Source organism: Dasypus novemcinctus, chromosome X, assembly GCF_030445035.2.
Source record: "Dasypus novemcinctus isolate mDasNov1 chromosome X, mDasNov1.1.hap2, whole genome shotgun sequence".
In the NCBI taxonomy this organism is placed as follows: Eukaryota; Metazoa; Chordata; class Mammalia; order Cingulata; family Dasypodidae; genus Dasypus; species Dasypus novemcinctus.
In genome coordinates this window covers 60655469-60678963 of record NC_080704.1, presented here as the reverse complement: position 1 = coordinate 60678963, position 23495 = coordinate 60655469, and the positions used below count along the sequence as shown (strand labels likewise).

Below are 23495 nucleotides of genomic sequence, written 5' to 3'. Positions count from 1 at the left end.
GCAGGGCAGGACAGATGTTCTCACTTACTCCCATTACACAGGTGAGGAAGCTGGGGCTCAGAAAGATGATGTGGTAAAGACTGCAGAGCCACAGAGCCTCAGAGCTGGAGGCACCCTCGAAGTACATCTAGTCCAGTATTGTGCTGTGAGAGACGGGGACACTGAGGGCCGAAGAGGGAAGAAATCACTTGTTGAGACAGTGGCAGAGCTGAGTCAGAGACCTCAGGAAATTGGTTCCCTTCTCTGAGTCTGTTCTCTCTTCTGTAAAAGGGGCAACGGTAAGACGCTCAGAGTGTCAGCAAGGGTGGAATGAGATAATGCCTGTGGAGTGCTTGGCACAGAGCCTGATGATGACGATGGCAAAGACGAGGGGGAGAAGCAGGATGGCTGCCCAGGGAAAGCCCGACGAACCTGATGTCTTAGGAGGCTGGGAGGGCGGGAGGAGAGTGCAAGCCTTAAAAGCCTAGGATGCAAAACACAGGAAATATTTTCTTTTGGGAATGGGATTGTTAAATTATCTCTGAGCAGCATACTACTGTCTATATACTTTTCCATTGGTTTGGAGGATGTGGGAGGGAAACCACTGCAAAAGATAATTTGCTAGTATGCCCATACTTGGACAACTTCAGACAAAACTTTTTCTGTATGTTCTCAAGTGCCCTCTGCACACTGTGCTCAAACTCACACCTGTGGCTTATGATGAGTACCCTCACTTCATCCAAGGAAAGTCTTGTGCCTACCAGGTGCACAGCAGCATCCTGGGAAGTTCCCAGGGTGGGGGTGCCAGCCACATTATGTGTAATTCTTCACCCTAGGGCAGGGGTCTCAGTATCCTTCACCTCTCCCACAGCCTCAAGCACAGTCCTGGAAACAGGAAAGGAAGGGAATTTGATCTGTTCAGAGTCACAGAATGTCGCTGTGGTCAAGCATTGACCCAGAATTCACAAAGGAGAAAGCACAGCATCTGCCAACAAGCATATCCGGGGGGAGGGGCCAGGACAGAGACAGCTTCCTGGTGTGGGACCTATGCCTTTGCACAAGGCCCTCCACGTAGAATGCCCCCACACTTGGTTACATGCTCTGCTGTTGCCATCTTGAAGTGCTTAAATAACTTCTGAACAAGGGGCTCTGCATTTTCCTTTTGCACTGGGCCTTGCAAATTATGTAGCTGTTCCTGTGTCAGGATCCAGGTCTGGCTGAGAGAGGACCCCATTCTAGAGGAGGGGCTGGGGCCCTTGCACTGCAGTCTTTCTCCTCCTTATCTGGGGCACTGGACACCGTCCCGGTCCACTACTGAGCACTTCCCTGGAGTCCAATCTGTCTCTGCCCTCACTGTCTTACACCTTGGGGAGTGGCAGCCTTGACACCACCCCCTCCAGCTATCACCCAGCCATTGAATACACCTGGTCCTAGGGTCCTAGGCCTGACCTTTGCCTCACGGGGAGCCTCCAGAACTCCCAAACAGCTCTCAGTTCCCAGTCACAGGGATGGGCTACCTGTGAGGAGGAGAAAACTAGATCCTGCCCTCTCAGTAATAACTCCTCCTCCTACTGGCTGGATGGCTGAGAATGTCATTGTGTGGTCTACCTCATTTTCCTTAAGACCCCTCCCTTCCCAGAGATGAGGTCCTGAAAGATGTGTGGATGGTGAGGGAGTTTCTGGGACAGCACCTCCAAAGATGGGGGAGAAGATAGTGGGTCCAGTGAGTCCCTGTGGACCCTGTTCCTTAGTGGGGAGGACAGTTGGCACCAATGTGCAGTCTTCCATTTGATCCCCTCTCTTGCCTCCCTCTTGGCATCTAACTGGAGCTGCTGAACAACGCTTGTTGGAAATTACATCAGTGTGTGGACTGGGACCTCTAAAAACTCATGGCCTCCACACTCAGCTGGAACCTCAGCACTTCCCAGCATCCCACCCATTATCTACCTGTCTTTTAGGAAGAGGCAGGGTCCACCTCTCCCAGAGAGCCCGCAGAAGTTTCCATCCTACCCTATGAGCACAACCAGCGCCACTTAGAGCAGCAGGTGCACAGGAAAAGGAGGAAGCATCCAGGTTAATTTTGCAACTTTAATGAAGCACTGATAACCAAAAACGCCAAAGCACAAGAAAAAAGCAAACAACAAAAACAGGAAGAGCAAAGGAAGCTTCATCTTGCATGCTCTCTTCAATGGATAGGTACAAGCTGGCCAGAGTGCTAATTCAGAAAGAATGTGAGGAGGTGCTCTGGCCTGGTGAGTAAGATTGCTGCAGTTCATCAGCGGTGTCTGTAAACACAAGAAAGAAAAGAGAAAACACAAATTTAAATACATTAAACAGTGATGGATATAAATGACAAAAAGAGTTCTCTTCCACCGTCTCATCAGTTCCCCCAGCCCACCCTACCCCAGGCCTTCCCCTGACATCTCCCAGCAACTCCACATCCCCTTCTTCAGAGTCTAACTTATCTACTGAAAAACTTACTGGATCCAGGAGAAGAAGTTGGCACCGGCTCGGGCGGCATTTCTGGTGCGGATGGTAGAGCTGGTGCTAGGGCCATCTAGGATGCTGGTGCTGACCCCACCATTGGTGCCGCTGCTGACACCAGCTCTCCATGTGGCTCTCCTGTTGGCACGGTTGCTATTCAGAATGTACTGATGGTATCTGGCCCAGAAAGCAAACGGGATCCTGGCCCAGGCGTCACCGAAATCTCCATCTTCATCCCAGGTCAGGAGCTCCACCTGTATATCGTCCCAGCTCCACCGTCCAACCAGAGCTTCATCCCCGATATTCATCTGGGCCCTCATCTGGGCTCTGGCATGTTCCTCAGCCATATCCACATCCATAGTTTTGAAAGTGTCGTCCACAGCCTCCAAGAAATGAGCTTTCCATTCCCGGGGGTCTCGCTTCTGATTCTGAGATGAAATAACAGCAACCATAAAAATAGAGACAAGACACATTCATTGATGACCTGCTTCCTGCAATGCACCCTACTACGTGCTCTGCATAATGATGATAAAAATAAAGACTACTGGACTCAAGCGCCTATTATTATGTGTCCAACCCGGGATTTCACCCCAACCCTCGTACTTAATACTTCCGTGACCTTGTATAAAGTACTTAGGAAGCGTTCTGAGCTTCTGTATCCCCACTGGAAATATGGGATAGCCAGGAGGAGGCTGTAAACAATAAACAAAGAAGGTATGGAAAGTGCCTACCCCAGTGCATGGCACCTAACAGAGGGTCTGGAGGGTCTCTTTACCTGGGCAATGAATCTCAGGACCCTCATCTTGCTGGTCTCGTGGCGGGCTCGCAGTCCCCAGAGGAATTCATACTCGGGTGGGCTGCTATTGGGGATCTTCTTGTATTCCAGGTACCTTAGTGAGAGAGGAAAAGAAGCTTTTGCTTCTAGCCAAGTGGGCTTGTTTTTTAACCAATGGGTAAGTGATGGCACCCCCTCAACCGCAATGCTGCAGCTCAACTCTCGGGAGAGGATTCCCCTGTCCTTCCAGCCCTTGACTCACTCCCAGGGCTGCCTCCAATACTGAGGCCTTTGAAGTCTTCTGCCATTGGTCTTGCCCAGAAGCTACCTGGAGGTGTACAGGGGAGACCTGTGTAGGGCATTTGTTCATGGGAAGGATGCAAGTTTTGTGCTCCTTGTAACAATAAACCCAGATTCCTGTTGGGTGTGTTGTAAACAGAGGAGCCATTCCTCAGGCTCCCTGCTCTGAGTACACCCCACTGCGAGGGCCTCATCAATGGCCTGGCTGAGTGCTGAAGAGGTCCATCACAGTAGATGACTGTAAAGGCAAGAAAGAGCCAGCCAGGAACAGAATGCTCCATGCACGCTCCTCTACTCTTGATCGTGTGTGTGTGTGTGTGTGTGTGTGTGTGTGTGTGTGTGTGTGTGTGGTGTGCCTGTATGGTGTATGCAAGCTGTCCAAGGACCAAGGATAGGAATAGGGTGGGCCCTGGCCAGAAAGTCAGGAGAGCTTGGCCCTAGGCCCTCACTAGCATTGGGTCATGCTCAGAGACTTTCTCTCTCTGAGCCCCAGATTCCTTACTTGTAAAACAGAGGGAGTTCACATAACAGCCTAAACGGCAGGTGGCACATGAGATGGTGACTGTAACACACCCTGTACCTTGTTCTCAGGCAATGCTTGCTCCCTTTCCCTGACACTGTCCCGGAGTTCTACTCCCCACAAACTCATATACCCCCACCCATGCCTACAATATGGAGGCGCCCGTCCGTCTAACACAGGGTATGGCATGGGGAATGACTCTCAGCCAGACCAGCACACACAAGGACCACATGAGGGTGAGACAAAGTTAACCTCTTCAATACTCACTTCTGTTTCACAAAGTCATCTGTAATGAGCTTCCTCAGATCACCAAGAAATGGGTGCCTCACCCTGACAGCAAGAAATGGAACCCATGATTACAGATGACAGCAGTGCCCAGATGTGGGCAGGAGCACTCCCTTGCATGATCAAGAGCTTCCCAGCCCATCAGACACCCCTGTGGAGGAAGCCTGAGCACACAGCAGAGACTAGATGGCTACTTTACAAGGAAGCCCAAGTTGGGGGTTTGGCGGAGCCCCTAACCCTGACAGTCTAGCTTAGATCTTGTCTGGGGGCAGAGAGGGGAGAGAGGGCAGGTAAGGGGCTGAGAATGCAGGACTGTTTCCTCATCCAGCCTGGTGAGGTCTTTTGCTCTCTACCTAGTCCAGGACTCCCCATTTCCCTGCATCAGACCACCAGGCAATTGCAATCCTGGGACTGTCTTTTGCCAAAGGACAACAATGAGGGCAGGAGCTGAGAGAGGCCAAGCATACCCAGGGTGCAGTCCCATCTTACGTAGTGCCTCCCAAAGGACAGCTGCAAAGGGAGATGAGGTGCAAGAAATTAACACATGAAAATGAGACTATGGGCCAACAAACACCACATCTGCAGGCCCAGCCACTCACCCTCACTGGCACGGTTGCCGTTCATGAAGATGACACCCAGAATCACTAAGAGGAGACTCAGCCTGGGAGTGTCCTTGGTCCTAGAGGTGTAGAAAGAGGGATCATGTCCAGCAGACATTCGCATGCATGACTGAAGCTGGCTCACCCACCTAGCCTGTCCCAGATTTCTCGGCTGGCGGGGACTTCTTCCCAGCTCTACGCATGGCTTGCTACTTGATCGTGGACAATTCATTCCTCAGCCGAGACTTAATCACTTCATCCATAAAATGTGGATACTAGTACTTCCCTCCCAGAGTTCTGCAGAGGACAGGGTTTGGCAGGGAGCAAATGCTTGGCAGAGGTGTATGCAGGCCTTTCCTGCCCTTTAGCCTTAGGATCTACCCTCAGCAGTAAGCGCTCCTTTGGGGATCACTCTGCCAGTTCTTGACCAGATACTCAGTAGGAAGAGGCAAAAAACAACAAGCCTGCTTTCCTGGGAAACTTCGGGTGATGGTGATGAAACCCTGACAGCAGCAATGCCCCACCCCAGGCTACTATCCCTTTCACCCAGTTCCTGGGCACCACTTCCTACGTGCGGGAGGTATGCTAGGTACTCAAGTCCTCTTTTCCCTGGTTCTTCTGAGCTTCTGAGAGGATGCGGGAGGTTGGGTAGGGATGGGGTAGCACCGAGGAAGGTCACAACCCTCCTTTCCTTTCTTACTTTCCGAGGAGGCGAGCTGAAGAATCCCGTGTGCAGACAAGAATATACAGGTGTTCTTCCTTGTCAATTTCCTTCAGATGGATCCCAAACTTCTACACGGGGGAGAAAACAGAGTGGGAGATCAAAACTCCAGCCTGGGCATCCTGCAGGCAGTCACTCAATTCCTTGTTAGAACTTTTTCTGAGCAGGGCATTCCGCTTGTGAGTAGAGGTGGAAGAAGGGAGGGTGTGAAGGACCTTCACTGTGGGAGGTCTGGCACTGGCCTAGGTGAAGAGACTCACTTCATGAGACAATGAGACGCTCAGAGAGCACAAAAGAGTAACTGAGGGAAGGAAGTAACGTGTCAAACTGCCAGTGCCGTGGAAGCTCAAAGGCAGAGAGGCTAGGAAAGGCTTCTGGAGAAGGTAGTACTGAAATTGGGCCTTAAAGGGACGCAGGGTTCTCCTGCAGAGTTGCACCCCACCTCTGCACCCACCTTTTCCAGAGTGTATGTCGCTCGTTCAATGATTTCTGGGAAATGCTCATCGTATTCTCGGATGACATCCTTCAGCATGTCTGCAGGAAGGGAGAGTAGGGGAGAGCACTTGGGCTGAGTAGGGGCCACAGAGCTGAAGCCTCTTGGTCAGCCCTGTGGAGGGTAGCACAGTCAGGGCCCTATGCTGTGGAAACGAAGGCCCCAGCCATGGCCTGGTGGGGTGGAAGCATGTAAGTGAAGGGATGCCCACAAAATAGGCATGGGGAGGGGGAAGGGTAAATCTCAGGGAGAGGGCAGAGTTTGCCTACCTGAGCATTTAATGGGGATCTTCTTGTAGTCCTTGATCATCAGGTACTTCACCAACTTATTTGCCTGGAGAAGGAGGAATACACGGGAAGATCAAGGCACGGGTGACTGCCAAGAACTGGTCGGTAAGGGAGGAGTGGAGGGAGAGTAGGGGAGAACGCAGACTTCTTACCCTCTCTTGCAGAAGGGTCACGTTGCGAGGTGGCAAGCACAGTACGTGCCTTGAGGGTATCTGGGATGTCAGGGCCATTGGGGGCCGAGGGGCCACCTGAGACCGTGCCATTAATGGGGGCTGTGACGCTCTCCAGGTTGGCGGGACTGTAGGAGGCTCTCTCTCCTCCTCGCTGCTCTCATATTCATCATCCAGGTGCTTGGACTGTATCATTAGAAAGAGAAGAGACACAGGGTTACCAGGCTCCACGTGTCAAATTGCCCGGCATACACCTCGCCCATGCAGCAGGTACTGGGTAAATAAGAGTAGTGTGAGCAGCAGCTGACATGTGTTCAGTGCCAGGCACTGAGCCAACCTCCTCTTCTACCAGTCTTTGAGCTACCTGAGGGTCGGAATCACATGGAGTAAAAAAATGCTCAGCAAGCTTGTGTTTGAGGAACAGGGTCAAGAAGAGAGGAGGGGAGGGGAGCTGAGGGGAGGAGAGGTGTGGAGGTGGCAGGGAGATCTTACCTTCTTTGTCCTCTTGCCTCCCATCCTGGCCCAGGGCTCAGCACTGTGCTGAATGGTGGCAGCTGCACCCTCAGGCTCAGGGATGCCTGTGGCCATCTTGGCCTTCGCAGCAGCTGCTGTCACAACATTCTGAGGCTCCACCCACCGAGTCTTAGCAAGAGCTTTCCCAGACTTGTTCGTCTTGGGCTGGGTGGCTGCCACCTCCCTGGCAGATGCTGCTTGGGGCACACCAGAGGCAGCACTGGGGCCCTCTGTGGCAGCCTCTTGGGCCATGGCAGGTCTCTTGGGGCGTGTAAAAGCCATGCCACTGACACCTGCTGGCTGGGTAAAATCAAAGACATCATTGTGACCCGGGAAAGCTGTCTTGGGCTGGGTGGCATCTAACTCACTGGCATATAGAGCCTGAGAGGAAGTGCGGGTGGTACTAGGGCCCTCGGTAGCAGCCTCCTGGGCCTGGGAGGCTGTCTGGGGCTGTGTGGGGGTTGCTGGAGCCCCAGGGGCAGCCATGTCACTGTTGATTTGCATCTGGGAAATCTGTGAAGAAGCAGGGGTTGTCTCAGGGGTGGCCCCCTGAGACTTGGTATATATCATGGGCTGGGTATCCTCTCCTGAGGCCTGGTCTGTGTCCACTGGTTGGTTAAAGGCCACCTGATCGTTGGAGGCAGTACGGGCAGCAGCAGCAGCAGCCCGAGCAGCACGGTTGGAGGCAGCGGCACGGGCTATATTGGCAGCACGGGTGGCCGTCTCATTGGCAAGTGTTTCTGGGTCCAGCTGCAATGCATCCACCAGGGTCTGGGCCAGCACAGGGTTTTCCAGTTCCCAGGGCTCGTTCTGTAAGGCCACAGAGGAGGGTAAGGGAAGGCAGACAACTTCCATACACTTGCATCATGCTTCCCTGTGCTGGCCAGTCTCCTCCCAGCAGCCAGCCCCAACCTCCCCAAGATCCCCAAGCCCCTCCCCAATCTCCTTCCTCAGAGCAGGAGAGAGAGTTTGGGGGAAGCTGGGCTGTCCTTCCCCACTCAACCCCTTTCTTTCAACCACTCCCTCCTCCGCTCCTCCCCTGCCTTACAGGGGAGAAAAACCAAACCCTGGCCAGAAGTAGGAGTGAGTAAGGTCAGAGGCACGTGGGCCCAGGTCAAACAGGTGGCCAAGAAGGGGCCTCACCGACAAGATGCGAAGTCCGGGACCCAAGCTCCCAAAGGCTCTGAGGACACGGATGTCAAAGCTGGTGAGGGTGCCGTAGCCACCAAAAGCACCAAATTCTTCATAGTCGTTTCCTTCAACCATCTCTTCCTCCCCGACTTCATCGCTACCCTCATCCATGTCTTCAACAGTGAAGCTTTCTGATTCCATGCTGTAGCTTCCCTCAGCCATGCTGCCGATCCCAAAGAGGGGAGAGCTTAGCTCGGGAGGGAGGTTGAGGCGCTTCATGGGGAGGGGGCGAGATCCAGTGTGTTTGGGGGTGAGGGATTTCGCAGAATGTGTGTGGGGGGGTGATAATCACCGGGTTACCAGGCAGTACAAGGGAGTGGGGGAGGTATATTGGGGTAGACTCAGGGCCAGAGCCACAGGAAAGGGATAGAGGAGGTCAGAGGAGGTTCCCGAACGGAAAGGGGCGTTTAGGATGGGCAGGCCCCCCATCCCAGTGGCTAGATGTGAATAGGGGACGGACTTGAGGGCTTGGGTCTGAAGAGTACCAAAGGGCCTCTTTGAGAGAGGGAGAAACAAAGGGTTTGAACTTGAGGGCCGGAGCAGGGCACCAGGATGAAGGCGGAACAGATGGGGGCGCTCAAACAACAGGGACAGTGGAGAGCTCGGAGAAACCGAATCCGCGGGACACTTTGGCTAGGTCGGGGTAGGGGGATTCGGCAGATACAGGTCTAGGTTGCACTCATACAAGAGCGCTAGCGGCGGACTGGATGGGAGCCTCGGACCTAGGTGAGGCTCTAATTGGAGCGCTGGCGGTCTCAAATCCCAGGAATGGTACTCCAGGCAGGGGGCAAGAAGTCAGCTAGGTTGGAGGGATCTAGAAGTGGCAGGGGTGGGGGTGGGGTCTCCGATCTAAGGGATGGGGGTGGGGCACTCAGGTCTGCTTGAAGGGGTTCGTACCACGGGCTCCGGTGTAAGTAGGGTTCAGATCAGGGCACCTGGTTCTGGGGGTTGGCGGGTAGGGCGCCTAACTAGACCTCGGGTCTAATGGAGTTACGGTTCTCTGTGCTTGGGTTTTGTTCAGATCCTGATGGGGAGGGAGGCGCAGCGTGTCGGGTGTCTCTCGCCCTCCCCCGGTCCTCTCCGGGGCTGGATTCTTACCTTCCCTGGCTGCTTCCAATGGCGTCCGTCCCCAGCACCAGGAATCCCGCACAGCCGCGCCCTCGCCTACTGCTGCCAGCACGGCAGCTCCGACCACCCCGCCCCTTTTATCCGCGCACCCCCCCCTCCCACGGCTGGGCAACGATGCGCATGCGCGGACCCCTCCTCCGGCCCGCCCGCTTTCCCAACAAAAGCACTTTCCGCCAGGCCCCCAGTGCGCATGTGATTCGGTTCTTGGTTGGGACTGGCTGCGCTTTCTCCTTCCCGCCATATTCCCCTCACCCCCTCCTCCGACCATGGGGCTCGTCCCACGTGATCATCTACCTCAATCCCCCCCACCCCATTTGCACAGTGCTTCTCAGTCTTACACGACCCCCCTCCCCAAAGCTCGTCCATCTTGGTGCGGGATACACTATGCCCCATTTCCCCAGCATGACGCTATGGTCACAATTAAAGAGGTCTCCAGCTGTGTCTCTAACCGCCACAAGTGCAAATCCGTAACCCAGGACCTAGGAAATGAAATGGCCTAAAGATAGCAGTTTCCTTTGTGTTCTCTTCCAGTATCCATCTCGATGGCCCCCAGACACACTAGGAGCATCAGCTTCCTCAGCTACCCTTTTAGGAAGCTTGCACATCACAGCAGTCTACTTTGTTGGGGTTTGCCTTCCTCTCACAGCAGCCCTGGAAGGTGGATGTCAGTGTCCACATTTAACAGGTCAGGAAGTTGGGCTCAGACACATTGCCTGGACAACAAAGCCACAGAGCCAGTAAGCAGAAATTACAAACCTTGGCTCTGGGTCCCTCTGACCCCAAAACCCAAGTTCCGCTAGTGTGGCCAGGGGACCTGAGGTACCCTCCCATCCTCAGATGGGGGTGAGAGGCGACAGACCTTCCTCCCCAACATCAACAGGTAGAGACCCCATACTCACTTCCCACTTGCCCTGTTTGGGTCCGTCCAGGTGGAGGGATTGCTCCTAGGGGTGCACTCCCAGCTCCGACTGTCAGACCTTTTTGCTGTGAGGGGCACAAACATGCTGTTCCTGAGGCCTCCCTGTGCCAAAGGAACAGACAGGACAATCAGGCACTTGTGAGTCTGAGCCATGGCAAGCTCTGGTTCAGAGTAAATGTTTGCTCTACTTCCTTCCAGGTCTGGAGCATGGGGCAGCTGTGGTCTCGTGCAAAGAAGCTGAGCTGAGTTTCAGAATTCCTGGGATGGACTGTCGGGCCTGTCTGTCCCTAGTTGCGTGAGCCCACTCAGGGCACTCAACTTCTCTGAGCCCCGTTTTCTCTATACACACAAGGATCACTTACTGGGATCCTACCCAAGGATGCACGTGCCGCTGTGCTTCCAGGATGACTGGAGAAGCTCATGAAGGCAAAAAAATGGCATGTGTACATCTCAAGTTGAACGTGTTCATTTTAAAAAATCCATAGAGGATTTTCATATTTGTTTTTATATCAGCCTCTGCCAGGACTCCTGTGTACGATTGGAAGCTATTCCTCTCTAGTGACCAATATCAATTCTACCAGGCTGGTTGACTTTTGTCATCTGTTATGTAGCAAACTCCCCTGTCAGACACCAGTGTCTCCTCAGCCCTTCTTCTGTAACATGTCTTCTGTGGAGCTTGACCAGACCCTTGAAACAAAATCCTTGACAAACTGCTATATGCTAACTCTACTAGTCCCATTTGTACTTTGTCTTTGAGGGCCAAATCCGTACAGCCACAGCCTATGTGACATCTCTGCTAGGATGTCTCATGGGTTCCTCACAGTGACCTTGTTCAAAATTGGTCAATTGGTATTACCCACTACTCTCACAAACTGCTCTCTCTCTCTCTCTCCCTCCCTCCCTCCCTCTCTCTCTCTCTCCCCCTCTCTCTTTCTCTTTCTCTCTCCCCCCTCCCATCCTCCCTCCCTCCCCCTCCCTCTCTCTCCCTCTCTCTCCTCCTGTCTTCACTATCTCAGTAAATGTCACTGTATCCACGCAATTACTCATCCCCTCATTCGAGAAACTAGAAGTCATCTTCCACCACTCCCTGCCTCTCATGCACTGCACCCATGGAGGAAAGCTGTGGAGAGATCCAGAGCTACCTCTCTGTGCAACTCTCCCCTCTCCATTACTTGCAACTCCCTCCTCTCTATTACTTGCTGCAAAGTCTAGCCACATTGGCCTCTTTGAAATCTCAACTCTGTCTCCTTCACTCAGGTTCTCCATTGGCCTCTGTTTGTGTTTCATCTCCCCGTGTTGCAGCCTGGAAACTATCGAGGCATAATGCTGGGGCAACAGGACAAACGGAGATCTCACCTCAGTTTTCCTTTTGTCAGGGATTACTGTCCTGTGTGGCTGGTGGTTCTATGACTTAAAGCCATATATTATTTTCTGCTTTACTAGTTGTTTAGAAGGGAAGGTAAATCTGGTTCCTGTTAAACCATCATGCCTGGAAATACTAAGTATCCATCAAGTATCTTAAATTTTTTCGCTGAGACCTATGCTTTAAAGATGTATCTGCAGTCCTACATGTACATCTAAGATGTACCCAACTAGCTATGCACAGAAAACCCATGGTGTGCATTCCTGGAATTTTAGCTATCTCTAATCCCAGGGAAAATGGACATTTTTTCCAGGTGTGGCAATAAAAAGCCATTGGAGATTTTTTAACTAGCGGGTGAATTGTAAAATCTTATGGCCATTTCTTAATAGATGTCTCTGGAGTAATATTTCTAATGCATGTCTCTGTAGAGGATGGTAAAGGAGTAAGAGTAGAGACCAAGAAGACAGTTAGAAAACTCTGTCTGCCATAATGGTGAGAAATAATGCTGACTTGTAACACTGGCTGGCAGGGAGACAGAGATGCTTTTTCAACATTCATTCCTTGGGGGCGAGCCTTTCTTTCCTTTTATTTATTTTCTTTTTGTAAAAAGATACATAGATCACCCAAAATATTACATTAAAAAATATAGGAGGTTCCCATATGCTCCACTTCCCACCCCACCCCACCCCACTCCTCCCACATCAACAACCCCTTTCATCAGTGTGGCACATTCATTGCATTTGATGAATACATTTTGGAGCACTGCTACACCACATGTATTACACTTTACGTTGTAGTTTACACTCTCTCCCAGTCCATTCAGTGGGTTACGACAGGATATCATTCAGCACAACTCCAGGTCCTCAAACTTCTCCCATATCACACCTCTGCTTCCCTCTCCCTGCTCTCAGCAACTCCCATGACCACTGTCTCCGCATCAATCATATGATTTGTTCCATTGCTAGAGTCACAATAGTTCCATAGTAGAATACCAGTAAGTCCACCCTAATCCACATTTTATTCCTCCATCCTATTGACCCTGTGATGGCGATGTCCACTCCCCCTCTAAATGAGAGGGGACTTAGATCCCATATGGCTGATGGATGGAATTCTCCTGCTTGCAGTTGTAAGCTCTCTCGGTTCCCTGGTGTGGTGATTGACCACACTCACCTCCTTGTTAGCTGACCTAGGGAAGCCCAATGAACCAGAGTGTAGGTATTGAAACTCTGCTGAAGGCTCAGGGCCCAGCTGGTACATGGACAGTTCAGAGAATCAAGTCTCCTGAGCATACACCGATGGCAAAGCCAACCACAGTTTCAGTAAAAGTGACAGAAGAGACATGTGTAGGGAAGTCACACCTGAGTCCAACTCTGTCACACACAGGAGCACAAATTCCAAAGTAGGGACCACTGACCAGGCACTAAACTCCAGAGACATCTGCCATGACCGTAGGACCTGGGTGTCTCCGTAGCCCTCAGGAGCACCACTACCTGTGGTTGTATCTACTTTGGCTGTCTCTGAGATCCTGCTGGGGCATGTGTCGGCACGACCCCTCTGGTGACCTCCCGGCTCATTTTTAATTCCCATAGTCAAATAACCTCATTTGTCTTTACCATTTCCCCCTTTCATTCAAGGTCTTTTTCTAGTTGCACCACCAGCTGGTGTTTGTTAGTAATCCCGCGGCACCAGGGAGGTTCATCCCCAAGAGTCATGTCCCATGATGGGGGAAAGTAATGCATTTACATGCTGAGTTTGACTTAGAGAGTGGCTACATTTGAGCAGTGTGGAGGCTATCAGGAGGGAACTCTTAGGCACCCCGAAGCTCTAGTTGAAATTTCAAGCACACAGGCTCATAAGCATAGTCATCAGTACCCAGGGCCCATATTGGACAATCCTTCTTCACTGGTCTTTGCCCTTGCACTTGGGGGATTGTTGCTGTTCCAATCGGGAATACAACAGAACTCCCCTGGGTGGGAGCTCAGAACTCCCTCAGTTGTCTTATGTAACTCTAACCACTATGGCAATACCCAACGAACATCCAAACATATCTATATACCCTATATGCATGGCCTGGAGAAATCCCTCCCACCCATGCATCCACCATCAACGACACCTGACACCAGTGCTCCTCCCCTGCAATAGTTGAAACCCTCTGTGATCCAAAACTTCTTCAAAAATGAAGACAAATACATTACCAAATTCAATTAGTAGGAAAATGAAATAGTAATGGTACGTTTAAAGATTAGAAAGAAAATACATAAAATTTAGAAAAATGAAAATAAAGTAAAAAATAAATGGGAGTACTAAAAAATGGAAAATATCATAAAACTTTTTTTTGCATTTTGCCTTTCATCATTGTAATAGGTGTAGCCCTGTATGTATAGTGGCAAGGCAAACTCTTCCATTTCTTCTTAAAAGTGTCTATGTCCTTTTTTTAAAAAAAAATTTTTTTATGTCTTCAAAGAAGGTTTAGGTCACAGTAAAGTCACGTATAGACTATAGGGGCTTCCCATATACCCAACATCAAACCCTTTCCCTCTTCCCCAGGAATGATCTTTTTACATGTGAATGTTACGTTTGCTACAACTGAAATGCAGATATTGAAACATAGCTACTAACCATGGTTCCATTATGGTTTACATTACTGTGTGCATTTTAGACTGTACACTTTTATAAATTTTTGGTTACATTGTGGTTCACATTATGGTTTACATTTTAGACTATACACTTTCACACTTTCATGAATTTCTGTGAAATTTAACATGGCCTGTATCCTTTGTTGCATGATCTTGTGGAACACTTCCATTGCACCATAGTTACCCCCTCTTCCAGCTATTCTATTCCTCTTCCCACCACCACCCCCCCTTCCCTCAGGGCCCACAGTGACAACCAAGCTTCACTGCTTGAAGGACAAGATTCATAGATACTTGCAACAATGCTGAGGGCTTCACACCCCAGTCTGTTCTCCCCTAGAGGGAGCCACCCATGTGCTCAAGACACACCCTCCCCTCTGTTTGACAACAACAGGCCTCCCTAGGATGGGGGTACAACAACTTTCCACTCATTGTATGAGTCTCCACCCACTTAATTAGAACACTATGACATGATAAGCACTCCCACACTCCCTAGAACCCTGCCTCAGGGGCACCCTGTGCGAGATGACCCCAGTTAAATACCTTCAACCAGTAATCCTTCCTTATTATATTTTCTAACGAGTTTTCTCAACTTTATAGTTTCAATCATGTACCTGACAATCTCCTATGTTCAACCGCTCACCCCAACCCTCCTCCAATTCCATGGACCATCGGACTCATACTCCCAACCCTAACCGCCCTCCAGCCGGCAAAGCCCCACCCAATAGTATCCCTATGTCCACATCTTATCACTTCACTGCACATCTACTTACCTCCACTTTATGATAGATTTTGCCCTTGTAGGCATCAGCTCACAACCTTCCTCTCCACTTCCCCCCCCCCCCACAACCTGTAAGCCTATCTTCCACTCTCCAGCTCTCTGAGACAGCTTAATTCATATCAGAGAGTTCATGTAGTATTTGTCCTTCAAAGCCTGGCTTGTTTCACTTAACATAAGGTCCTCAAGATTCATCAGTGCTAGCCCATGTGTTAGTACTGTATTCCTTCTTACAGCTGAGTAGTATTCCATTCTGTGTATATACCACATTTGGACATTTTGTTTATCCATTCTTATGTTGATGGGCATTTGGGTTCATTCCAAGTTTTGGTAATACTGAATAATGTCGCTATAAACATTGGAGTGCATATTTCAGTTCGTGTCCTCGTTTTCAGTTCTTCTAATTATATACCCAACAGTGCAATTGCTGGGTCCTATGGCAAATCTATAACTAGTTTTTGAGGAACCGCCAAACTATCCTCCACAGTGGCTGGATCCTTCTACATTCCCACCAGCAGTAGATGAGGGTTTCCATTCCTACACATCCTCTCCAACACTTGTATGCCTCTAATTTTTTAATAGCCCCCAATCTAATGGGTGTAAGATGGCACCTCATTGTAGTTTTGATTTGCATTTCCCTAATAGCTAGTGATGATGGGCATCTTTACATTGTGCTTTTTTTAGCCATTTCTGTCACTTATTTGGGGAAGTGACTATTCCCATCTCTTGGCCATTTTTTAAAAGGTTGTTTGTTTTTGTTTTTTATTTTTGAGATATAGTGTTTCTTTATATATGCAGGATAATAGTCTCCTATCCGATATATGGTTACCAAATATTTTCTCCCATTGGGAGAAACTTCTCTTGACAAACTCCTTTCAGGTGCAAAAGGCTTTAATTTTGAGGAGGCCCCATTTATCTGTTTGTTCTTTTCCTGCTTGTGCTTTTGGTGTGAAGTTCATGAAGCCATTTCCAATTACAAGGTCCTGTAGGTATTTCCCTATACTGGTTTTCCAAGGTCTTTATGGTCTTGCCTCTTATATTTATGTCTTTGAGCCATCTTGAGTTGGTTTTTGGATTATGTGTGAGATGGTGATCCTCTTTCATTCTTTAGCATATGGATATCCAGCTCTCCAGGCACCATTTGTTGAAGCGGATATTGTCTCCCACTTGAGTCAGCTTGATGGCCTTGTAAAACATCAAATGTCTGTATATGTGAGGTTCTCTATAAGAGCGCTCAGTTCAGTTCTATTTGTCAGTAAGTCTATTCTTGTGCCAATACGATGCCGTTTTGATCACTGTAGCTTTAAGATTTAAAGTCAGGTAGTGTGATTCCTCCGATTTCAGTTTTCTTTTTCAATATGTTTTGGCCATTTGTGGCCTCTTTCCCTTTGAAACAAATTTCCTAGTTAGTTTTTCCAGTTCAGTAAAAAATGCTGTGTGTATTTTTATTGGGATTGCTTTAAATCTTAGATCACTTTGGGTAGGACAGACATCTTAATGATATTTAGTCTTCCTATCCATGAACAGGGAATATTCTTGCATTTACTTACATCTTCTTTGATTTCCTTGAACAGCGTTGTGTGGTTTTCTGTGTATAAGTCTTTTACATCGTTAGTTAAATTTATTGCTATGTATTTGATTTTGTAAATTTGCTATTGTAAAAGGTATTTTTATCTTGATTTGCTCCTCAGATTGTTCATCATTGGTGTAAGAAATGCCACTGATTTTTGCACATTAATGTTATAACCTGCGACTTTACTGAAATCATTTATAAGTTCTAGAAGTTTGTCATCGATTTCTCAGTGCTTTCTTTTTATGTTAAAAGATTTATTTATTTCTCTCTCCGTGTCCCCCCGCCGCTGTTTGTCTGTTCTCTGTGTCTATTTGCTGCCTCTTCTTCTTTGTCCACTTCTGTTGTTGTCAGCGGCACGGGACTCTGTGTTTCTTTTCGTTGCATCATCTTGTGTCAGCTCTCTGTGTGGGCAGCACTATTACTGGGCAGGCTGCACTTTCTTTCGCACTGGGTGGCTCTCCTTGTGGGGCGCACTCCTTGCACGTGGGGCTCCCCTTTGCGGCGGACACCCCTGCGTGGCACGGCACTCCTTGCGTGCATCAGCACTGCGCATGGGCCAGCTCCACACGGGTCAAGGAGGCCCGGGGTTTGAACCGCAGACCTCCCATGTGGTAGACGAATGCCCTAACCACTGGGCCAAGTCTGCTTCTCTCTCAGTGCTTTCTATGCATAGGATCATGTCGTCTGCAGAGTGAAATTTTGACTTCTTCCTTTCCAATTTGGATGCCTTTTATATCTGTTTCTTCCCTTGTGCTTGAGCAAGTTCTTCTAATATAGTGTTAAATAGGAGGGGTGATAGTGGGCACCCTTGTCTTGTTCTTGATCTTAGAGGGAAAGATTTTAGGATATCACCATTTTAAATGGTGTTAGCTGTGGGTTTTTCATATAAACCCTTTGTCATGTTCAGAAAGTTTCCTTCTATTCCCATCTTTTGTAGTGTTTTTTTATCAGGAAAGTGTGCTGTAGTTTGTCAAATGCTCTTTCTGTATCTGTAGATATGATCAGGTGACTTTTTTTCATTTGACCTCTTTATGTGATGTTTTACATTGATAGATTTTCTTATGTTGAACCATCCTTGCATACCAGGGATGAAATCCATTTGGTCATGGTGTATAATACATTTCTTGTGTTGTTGAGTATGGTTTGCAAGTATTTTGTTGAGAATTTTCACATCCAGGTTCATTGGAGAGATTGGTCTGTAATTTTCCTTTCTTGTGGTGTCTTTGTTTGACTTTGCTATTAGGGTAATGTTGGCTTCATAGAGTGAGTTAGGCAATGTTCCTTCTATTTTGATTTTTTGGAAGAGTTTAAGCAAGATTGGCATTAGTTCTTTCTGGAATATTTGGTAGAGTTCACCTGTGAAACTGTCTGGCCCGGGACACTTATTAGTAGGGAGAACTTAATGACTGATTCTCTTTTCTTATAATTGGTTTGTTGAGATCATCAATTTCTTCTTTCATCAATGTAGCCTGCTTATGTGTTTCTAGGAATTTGACCGTTTCCTCTAAATTGTCCTTCTCGTTGGAATATAGTTTTTCAAGGTATCCTCTTAAGATAGTCTTTATTTCTGTGGGGCCAGTGGTGGTATCCCCTTTCTCATTTCTTATATTGAGTATTTGCATCTTCTCTCCTTTTTTCTTTGTTAGTCTAGCTAAGGGTTTGTCAATTTTATTGATATCAAAGAAGCAGCTCTTTGGTTGTTTATTTTTTTCTAGTGTTTTCTTAATTTCCATTTCATTTAGTTCTGCTCTGTCTTTGTTCTTTCTTCTTCCCCTGGGGTTAATTTGATGTTGTAGTTGTTGTTTTACTAATTCCTCCAAGTGTGCTGTTAGGTCATAGACTTTAGCTCTTTGTTCTTTTTTGATATATGAATTTGTGACTATGAACTTCCCTCTCAGTACAGCTTCTGCTGCATCCCATAGTTTTTGTATGTTGTGTTGTCATTTTCATTCATTTCAAGGTAGTTAGTAATTTCTCTTGAGATTTCCTCCTTGACCCACTGTTTGTCTAAAGGTGTGTTGCTTAACTTCCATATCTTTGTGCCTAATCTGGTTCTCTGGCCCTTGCAGATTTCTACCTTCCTTCCACTGTGGTCAGAGAAATTATTTTGAATGCTTTCAATCTTTCTGAATTCATTGAGACTTTCTTTGTGGCCTAGCATGTTGTTTATCTTGGGGAATGACCCATGTCTGCTTGAGAAGAATGTATATCCTACTGTATTTGGGTGTAGTGTTCTGTATATGCCTATTTGGTTCAGATCCTCTAAAATATTATTCAAAGTTTTTGTTTCTTTACTGATTCTCTGTTGAGATGTTCTGTCTAATGGTGATAGTGGTGTATTTAAGTCCCCCACTATAGTTGTAAAGGCACTGATTCCTCCACCTAATTTTTCCTGTTTTTCCCTCATTTATTTTGAAGCTTCCAAGGGGAGCCTATCTTTACTGGTCTTCATGTCACCTGCTCTCATTCTCTGGGTTCAATCAGAGTCAACATGCCCTTCTGCCTTCCAAGGGCAGATTTTGACATACAAGCAGGTCTGAATATCTGTTGATGGGAGTACTGGTCAAGGCCTCCTGAATTCCAGTGGTTCCCTACATCTGTCTTTTGCCAAAAGAGCTCATGAACCAATCTTTTCATAGTGTGTTACATCAGTGGTTGGAGACTCATACAATGAGAGGGAAGATGTTTTACCCCCATCCTGGGGAGGCCCGATGTTGTCAGAGGGCAGGGTGTCTCAGGAGAGCATGGGTGACTCCTAGTTGGGGAGGACAGATTAGTGTGTCAAGCCCTCAGCATTGTTGAAAGTATCAATGAATCTAGTCCTTCAAACTGTGAAGCTTGATTGCCACTGTTGGTCCAAAGGTGGAGGGTGAGAGAGGAATAGAATAAATGGAAGACATAATTGGGGGGGCGGGGCAAAGGAAGTGTTCTGCATGATTGTGCAATGATGGATACAGACCATGTTAAATCTCACCAAAATTTTATAAAAGTGTACGGTCTAAAATGCAAACCATAATGTAAACTACTGACAATTGTTAGTAGCTATGTTTCAATATTTGTACATCAGTTGTAACAAATGTAACATCGACATGTAAAAAGATCATTGGTGGGGAAGGGGGAAAGGGGGAGAATGTTGGGTATACGGCAGTCCCCTATATTCTGAATGCGACATTACTGTGACCTAAAACTTCTTTGGAGACATAATGAAAAAAAAAGGAAGAGGTGAGATACTGAAGCATAAATTGAAGATATTGCCTTGCCATTGTACATACAGGGCAACACCTATCACACTGATGAAAGGCAAAACATCAAAAAAAGATTTTTATAATATTTTTCATTTTTTAATACCCCAATATTTTTTACTTTTAGTTTTTCTAAATTACTACATATTTTATCTCTAATGTTTGAACTTATCATTACCATTTCATTTTCTTTCCATTGAATTTGACAATATAATAGGTTTCATTTTTGAAGAATTTTGGATAACTGAGGGGTTCAACTATGGCAAAAGAAGAGCATTGGTGTGTGGTGTCATTGATGGTGGATGCATGGGTGGTAGGGAGTTTGCCAGGGCGTGCACATAGGGTATATAGATATAGTTGGATGTTCGTTGGGTATTGACACAGTAGGTAGAGACTCACACGACAATTGAGAGAGTGCTATGTTCCCATCCTGGAGAGCTCTGCTGCATTCTGCAATGGAACAGCAACAGTCCCCCAAGTGCAAGTGCAAATACCAGTGAAGAAGGATGGTCCAATGATTGACCCTTGATACTGGTGACTATGCTTATGAGCCTCTTGCCTCTGAAATTTCAACTTGGCCTAGAGCTGCAGGGAGCCTAAAAGTTTCCTCCTGATAGCCTCCATGTTGCTTAAATGTGACCACTCTCTAAGCCAAGCTCAGCATATAAATGCATTACCTTCCCCCCAGCATGGAATATGACTCCTGGGCATGAACCCTCCCTGAAGCTGAGGGATTACTACGAAACATTGGCTGGTGACGCAACTGGAAAAAGACCTTGAATAAAAGGGGGAAATGGTAAAGACAAAAGACAAAAGAGTTTTTATGCCTAAGATATTTCAAAATGAGTCAGTAGGTCATCAGAGGAGTATCGCTTATGCACGTCTCAGCAGGATCTCAGAGATAGCCAATGTAGATACAACCCCAGGTAGTGGTGCTCCTGTGGGCTGTAGAGACACCCAAATCCTATGGTCATGACAGTTGGCTCCAGAGTTTGGTGTCTTGCCAGTGGGCCCTACTTTGGGATTTGTGCTCCTGAGTGTGATGGTGTTGGACTCAGATGTGACTTTTCTACACATATCTTTTCCATCCCTGTTATTGAAATTGTGGTTGTTGCTGGCATGGGTGTATGCCAAGGAGCCTTGAATCTCTGGACTGTCCACGTGCCAGCTGGGCCCTGAGCCTAAGGAGAATTGCAGCGTCTACTCTCCAGTTCATTGGACTTACCCAGGTAGCTGACAGGGAGGTGAGGATGGTGAGGTTGGACACCACAGCAAGGAACCAAGCAAGTCTACAGCTTCAGGCACGAGAGTCCCATCCACTATCCTTGTGGGATCGAAGCCCCCTGTCAATTGACAGGTGAAATGGGCATCACCGCTCCAAGGCCCTCGGGATGGAGGAATAAAATATTGATTAGAGTGGACTTACTGATATTCTACTATAGAATTATTGTGACTGTTCCAATGGAAGAGATTCTATCATTGACATGGAGACAGTGGCCACTGGATCTCCTGATGGCAGGGAGAGGGGAAAAGGTGTGATATGGTGAGATTTTGGTGGCTTGGAGTTATCCTGATATCGCAGGGACAAATGCAGGCCATTATATACTCTGCCATAACCCACTGAATGGATTGGATATGTAAACTGTAAGCTCTGCTGTGTAGCAGTGTTCCATAATGTATTCATCAAATTCAATGAGTGTACCACACTAATGAAAGAAGTTGTTGATGTGGGAGGAGTGGGGGCAAGGGGACGGGGAGAGGGGTATATGGAAACCTCTTTTATTTTTTAAAAATAATTAATTTAAATATATCACCCACACACAAACATACATAAACAATAATGTATAGTAATAGTTGTGAATTTACAAAACATATATAACATCATATAGGACTCTTATAACTCACCCTACCACCAAAAACTTACATTGTTGTTAAACCTTTTTAACTAATTTTTTTTTAATTTTTTTATATTTTATTGACTTTGTAATAATATTACATTAAAAATATATATGTGAGGTCCCATTCAACCCCATCCCCCCACCCCCCCTCTCCCCCCCCCAACAACACTCGTTCCCATCATCATGACACATCCATTGGATTTGGTAAGTACATCTTTGGGCACCTCTGCACCTCATATACATTGGTTCACATCATAGCCCATACTCTCCTCCATTCCATCCAGTGGGCCCTGTGAGGATTTACAATGTCCGGTGATTCCCTCTGAAGTACCATCCAGGGCAGCTCCATGTCCCAAAGACGCCTCCACCTCTCATCTCTTCCTGCCTTTCCCCTTACCCTTCGTCCACTATGTCCACTTTTCCCATTCCAATGCCACCTCTTCTATGTGGACATTGGATTGGTTGTGTCCATTTTACCTCTATGTCAAGAGGAGGGTCAGATTCCACCTGGATGCTGGATGCAATCCTCCCATTTTCAGTTGTAATCACTCTAGGCTCCATGGTGTGGTGGTTGTCCTTCTTCAACTCCATCTTAGCTGAGTGTGGTAAGTCCAATAAATCAGATTGTAGGTGCTGGAGTCTGTTGAGGCTCAGGACCTGGCTATCACATTGTCAGTCCAGAGATTCAAATCCCCTAAGTATATCTTAAACCCCAACATTAACTGCACCTCCAGCACATTAGCATGAAAGTTTTATGAAGGAAGATCCCTTCTGAGTCCAGATTCATCACACATAAACACCCTTTCCAAAGAGGGGCCATCTGCCCTGGTAGTTAACCCCATCGGCCATGACCATAACTCCCGTGGGTCTCTTTAGCCCTCAAAGGAACCAATATCTGGGGGATGTATCTGCTTTATCTGTCTCTCTGACTCTGCTCAGTTGTGCATGAGGGCAATCCTTCTGCCAGCCTCCAGACTCTTTTTTAGAAACTCGTAGACATATAAACTCATTTCTCCTTTCCATTTCCCCCTTACTTTAGGTCAAACAGCATTTTAAAGTCATGGTATTTTATGTAGACATGGATATTCTGCTGATCCGCATTGAACCTTCCGTATAAGGTCATTTTCCAGTTGCATCATCAGTTGGTAGTTGATAGTGGTCCCTCGGTGCCAGGGAGGCTCATCCCCGGGTGTCATGTCCCACGCTGGGGGGAAGGCATTGCATTTACATGCTGAGTTTGGCTTCGAGACTGGCCACATTTGAGTAACATGAAGGCTGACAGGAGGAAATTCCCAGGCACAAAGTTGTTCTAGGCCTTGTTCTTATTTTGGGTTTATCAGCTCACAAGCATAGTCATTAGCATCAGGGGCTCACTGTTGAACCCTCACTCCCTCCCGGTCCCCGCCACTGTACCTGGGAGACTGTCGCTGCTCCCCTAGGGACCACGACAGAGCACCACTGGCCAGGAACCCAGTACCCCCCCTACTGTGGTTTTTAATTGTTGCCACTATGAGTATATCCAAACATTACCATGCACCCTGGACATATGTTCTGTACAGCTCCCTGTCAGCCATATATCACCTGTCATTGGTACCCCATACCAGTATCCCTCCATTGCCATTGTTGAAACACTCTGTGATCCAG

At 47.8% G+C, this 23495-nt stretch overlaps 1 protein-coding gene and 1 non-coding gene across 2 annotated transcripts; both read right to left on the bottom strand.

Annotated features, from left to right (window-relative positions):
- Window positions 1–2053: 2053 nt before the first annotated feature.
- Window positions 2054–9565, bottom strand: LOC101446372 (melanoma-associated antigen D4). The gene is made up of 13 exons (XM_004478358.4): window positions 9416–9565; window positions 8270–8480; window positions 7106–7936; window positions 6596–6799; window positions 6426–6489; window positions 6118–6197; window positions 5643–5734; window positions 4943–5022; window positions 4811–4853; window positions 4326–4388; window positions 3239–3353; window positions 2461–2891; window positions 2054–2264 (listed from the first exon to the last, which is right to left on the bottom strand). Exons 2-13 carry the CDS (start codon window positions 8477–8479, stop codon window positions 2255–2257), a joined length of 2223 nt encoding a protein of 740 aa, XP_004478415.1. The 5' UTR covers window position 8480; window positions 9416–9565; the 3' UTR covers window positions 2054–2254.
- LOC111760525 (small nucleolar RNA SNORA11) lies at window positions 3588–3716 on the bottom strand. Its single transcript, XR_002794187.1, has one exon. It is a non-coding gene; the product is annotated as a small nucleolar RNA SNORA11 (small nucleolar RNA).
- Window positions 9566–23495: the final 13930 nt, after the last annotated feature.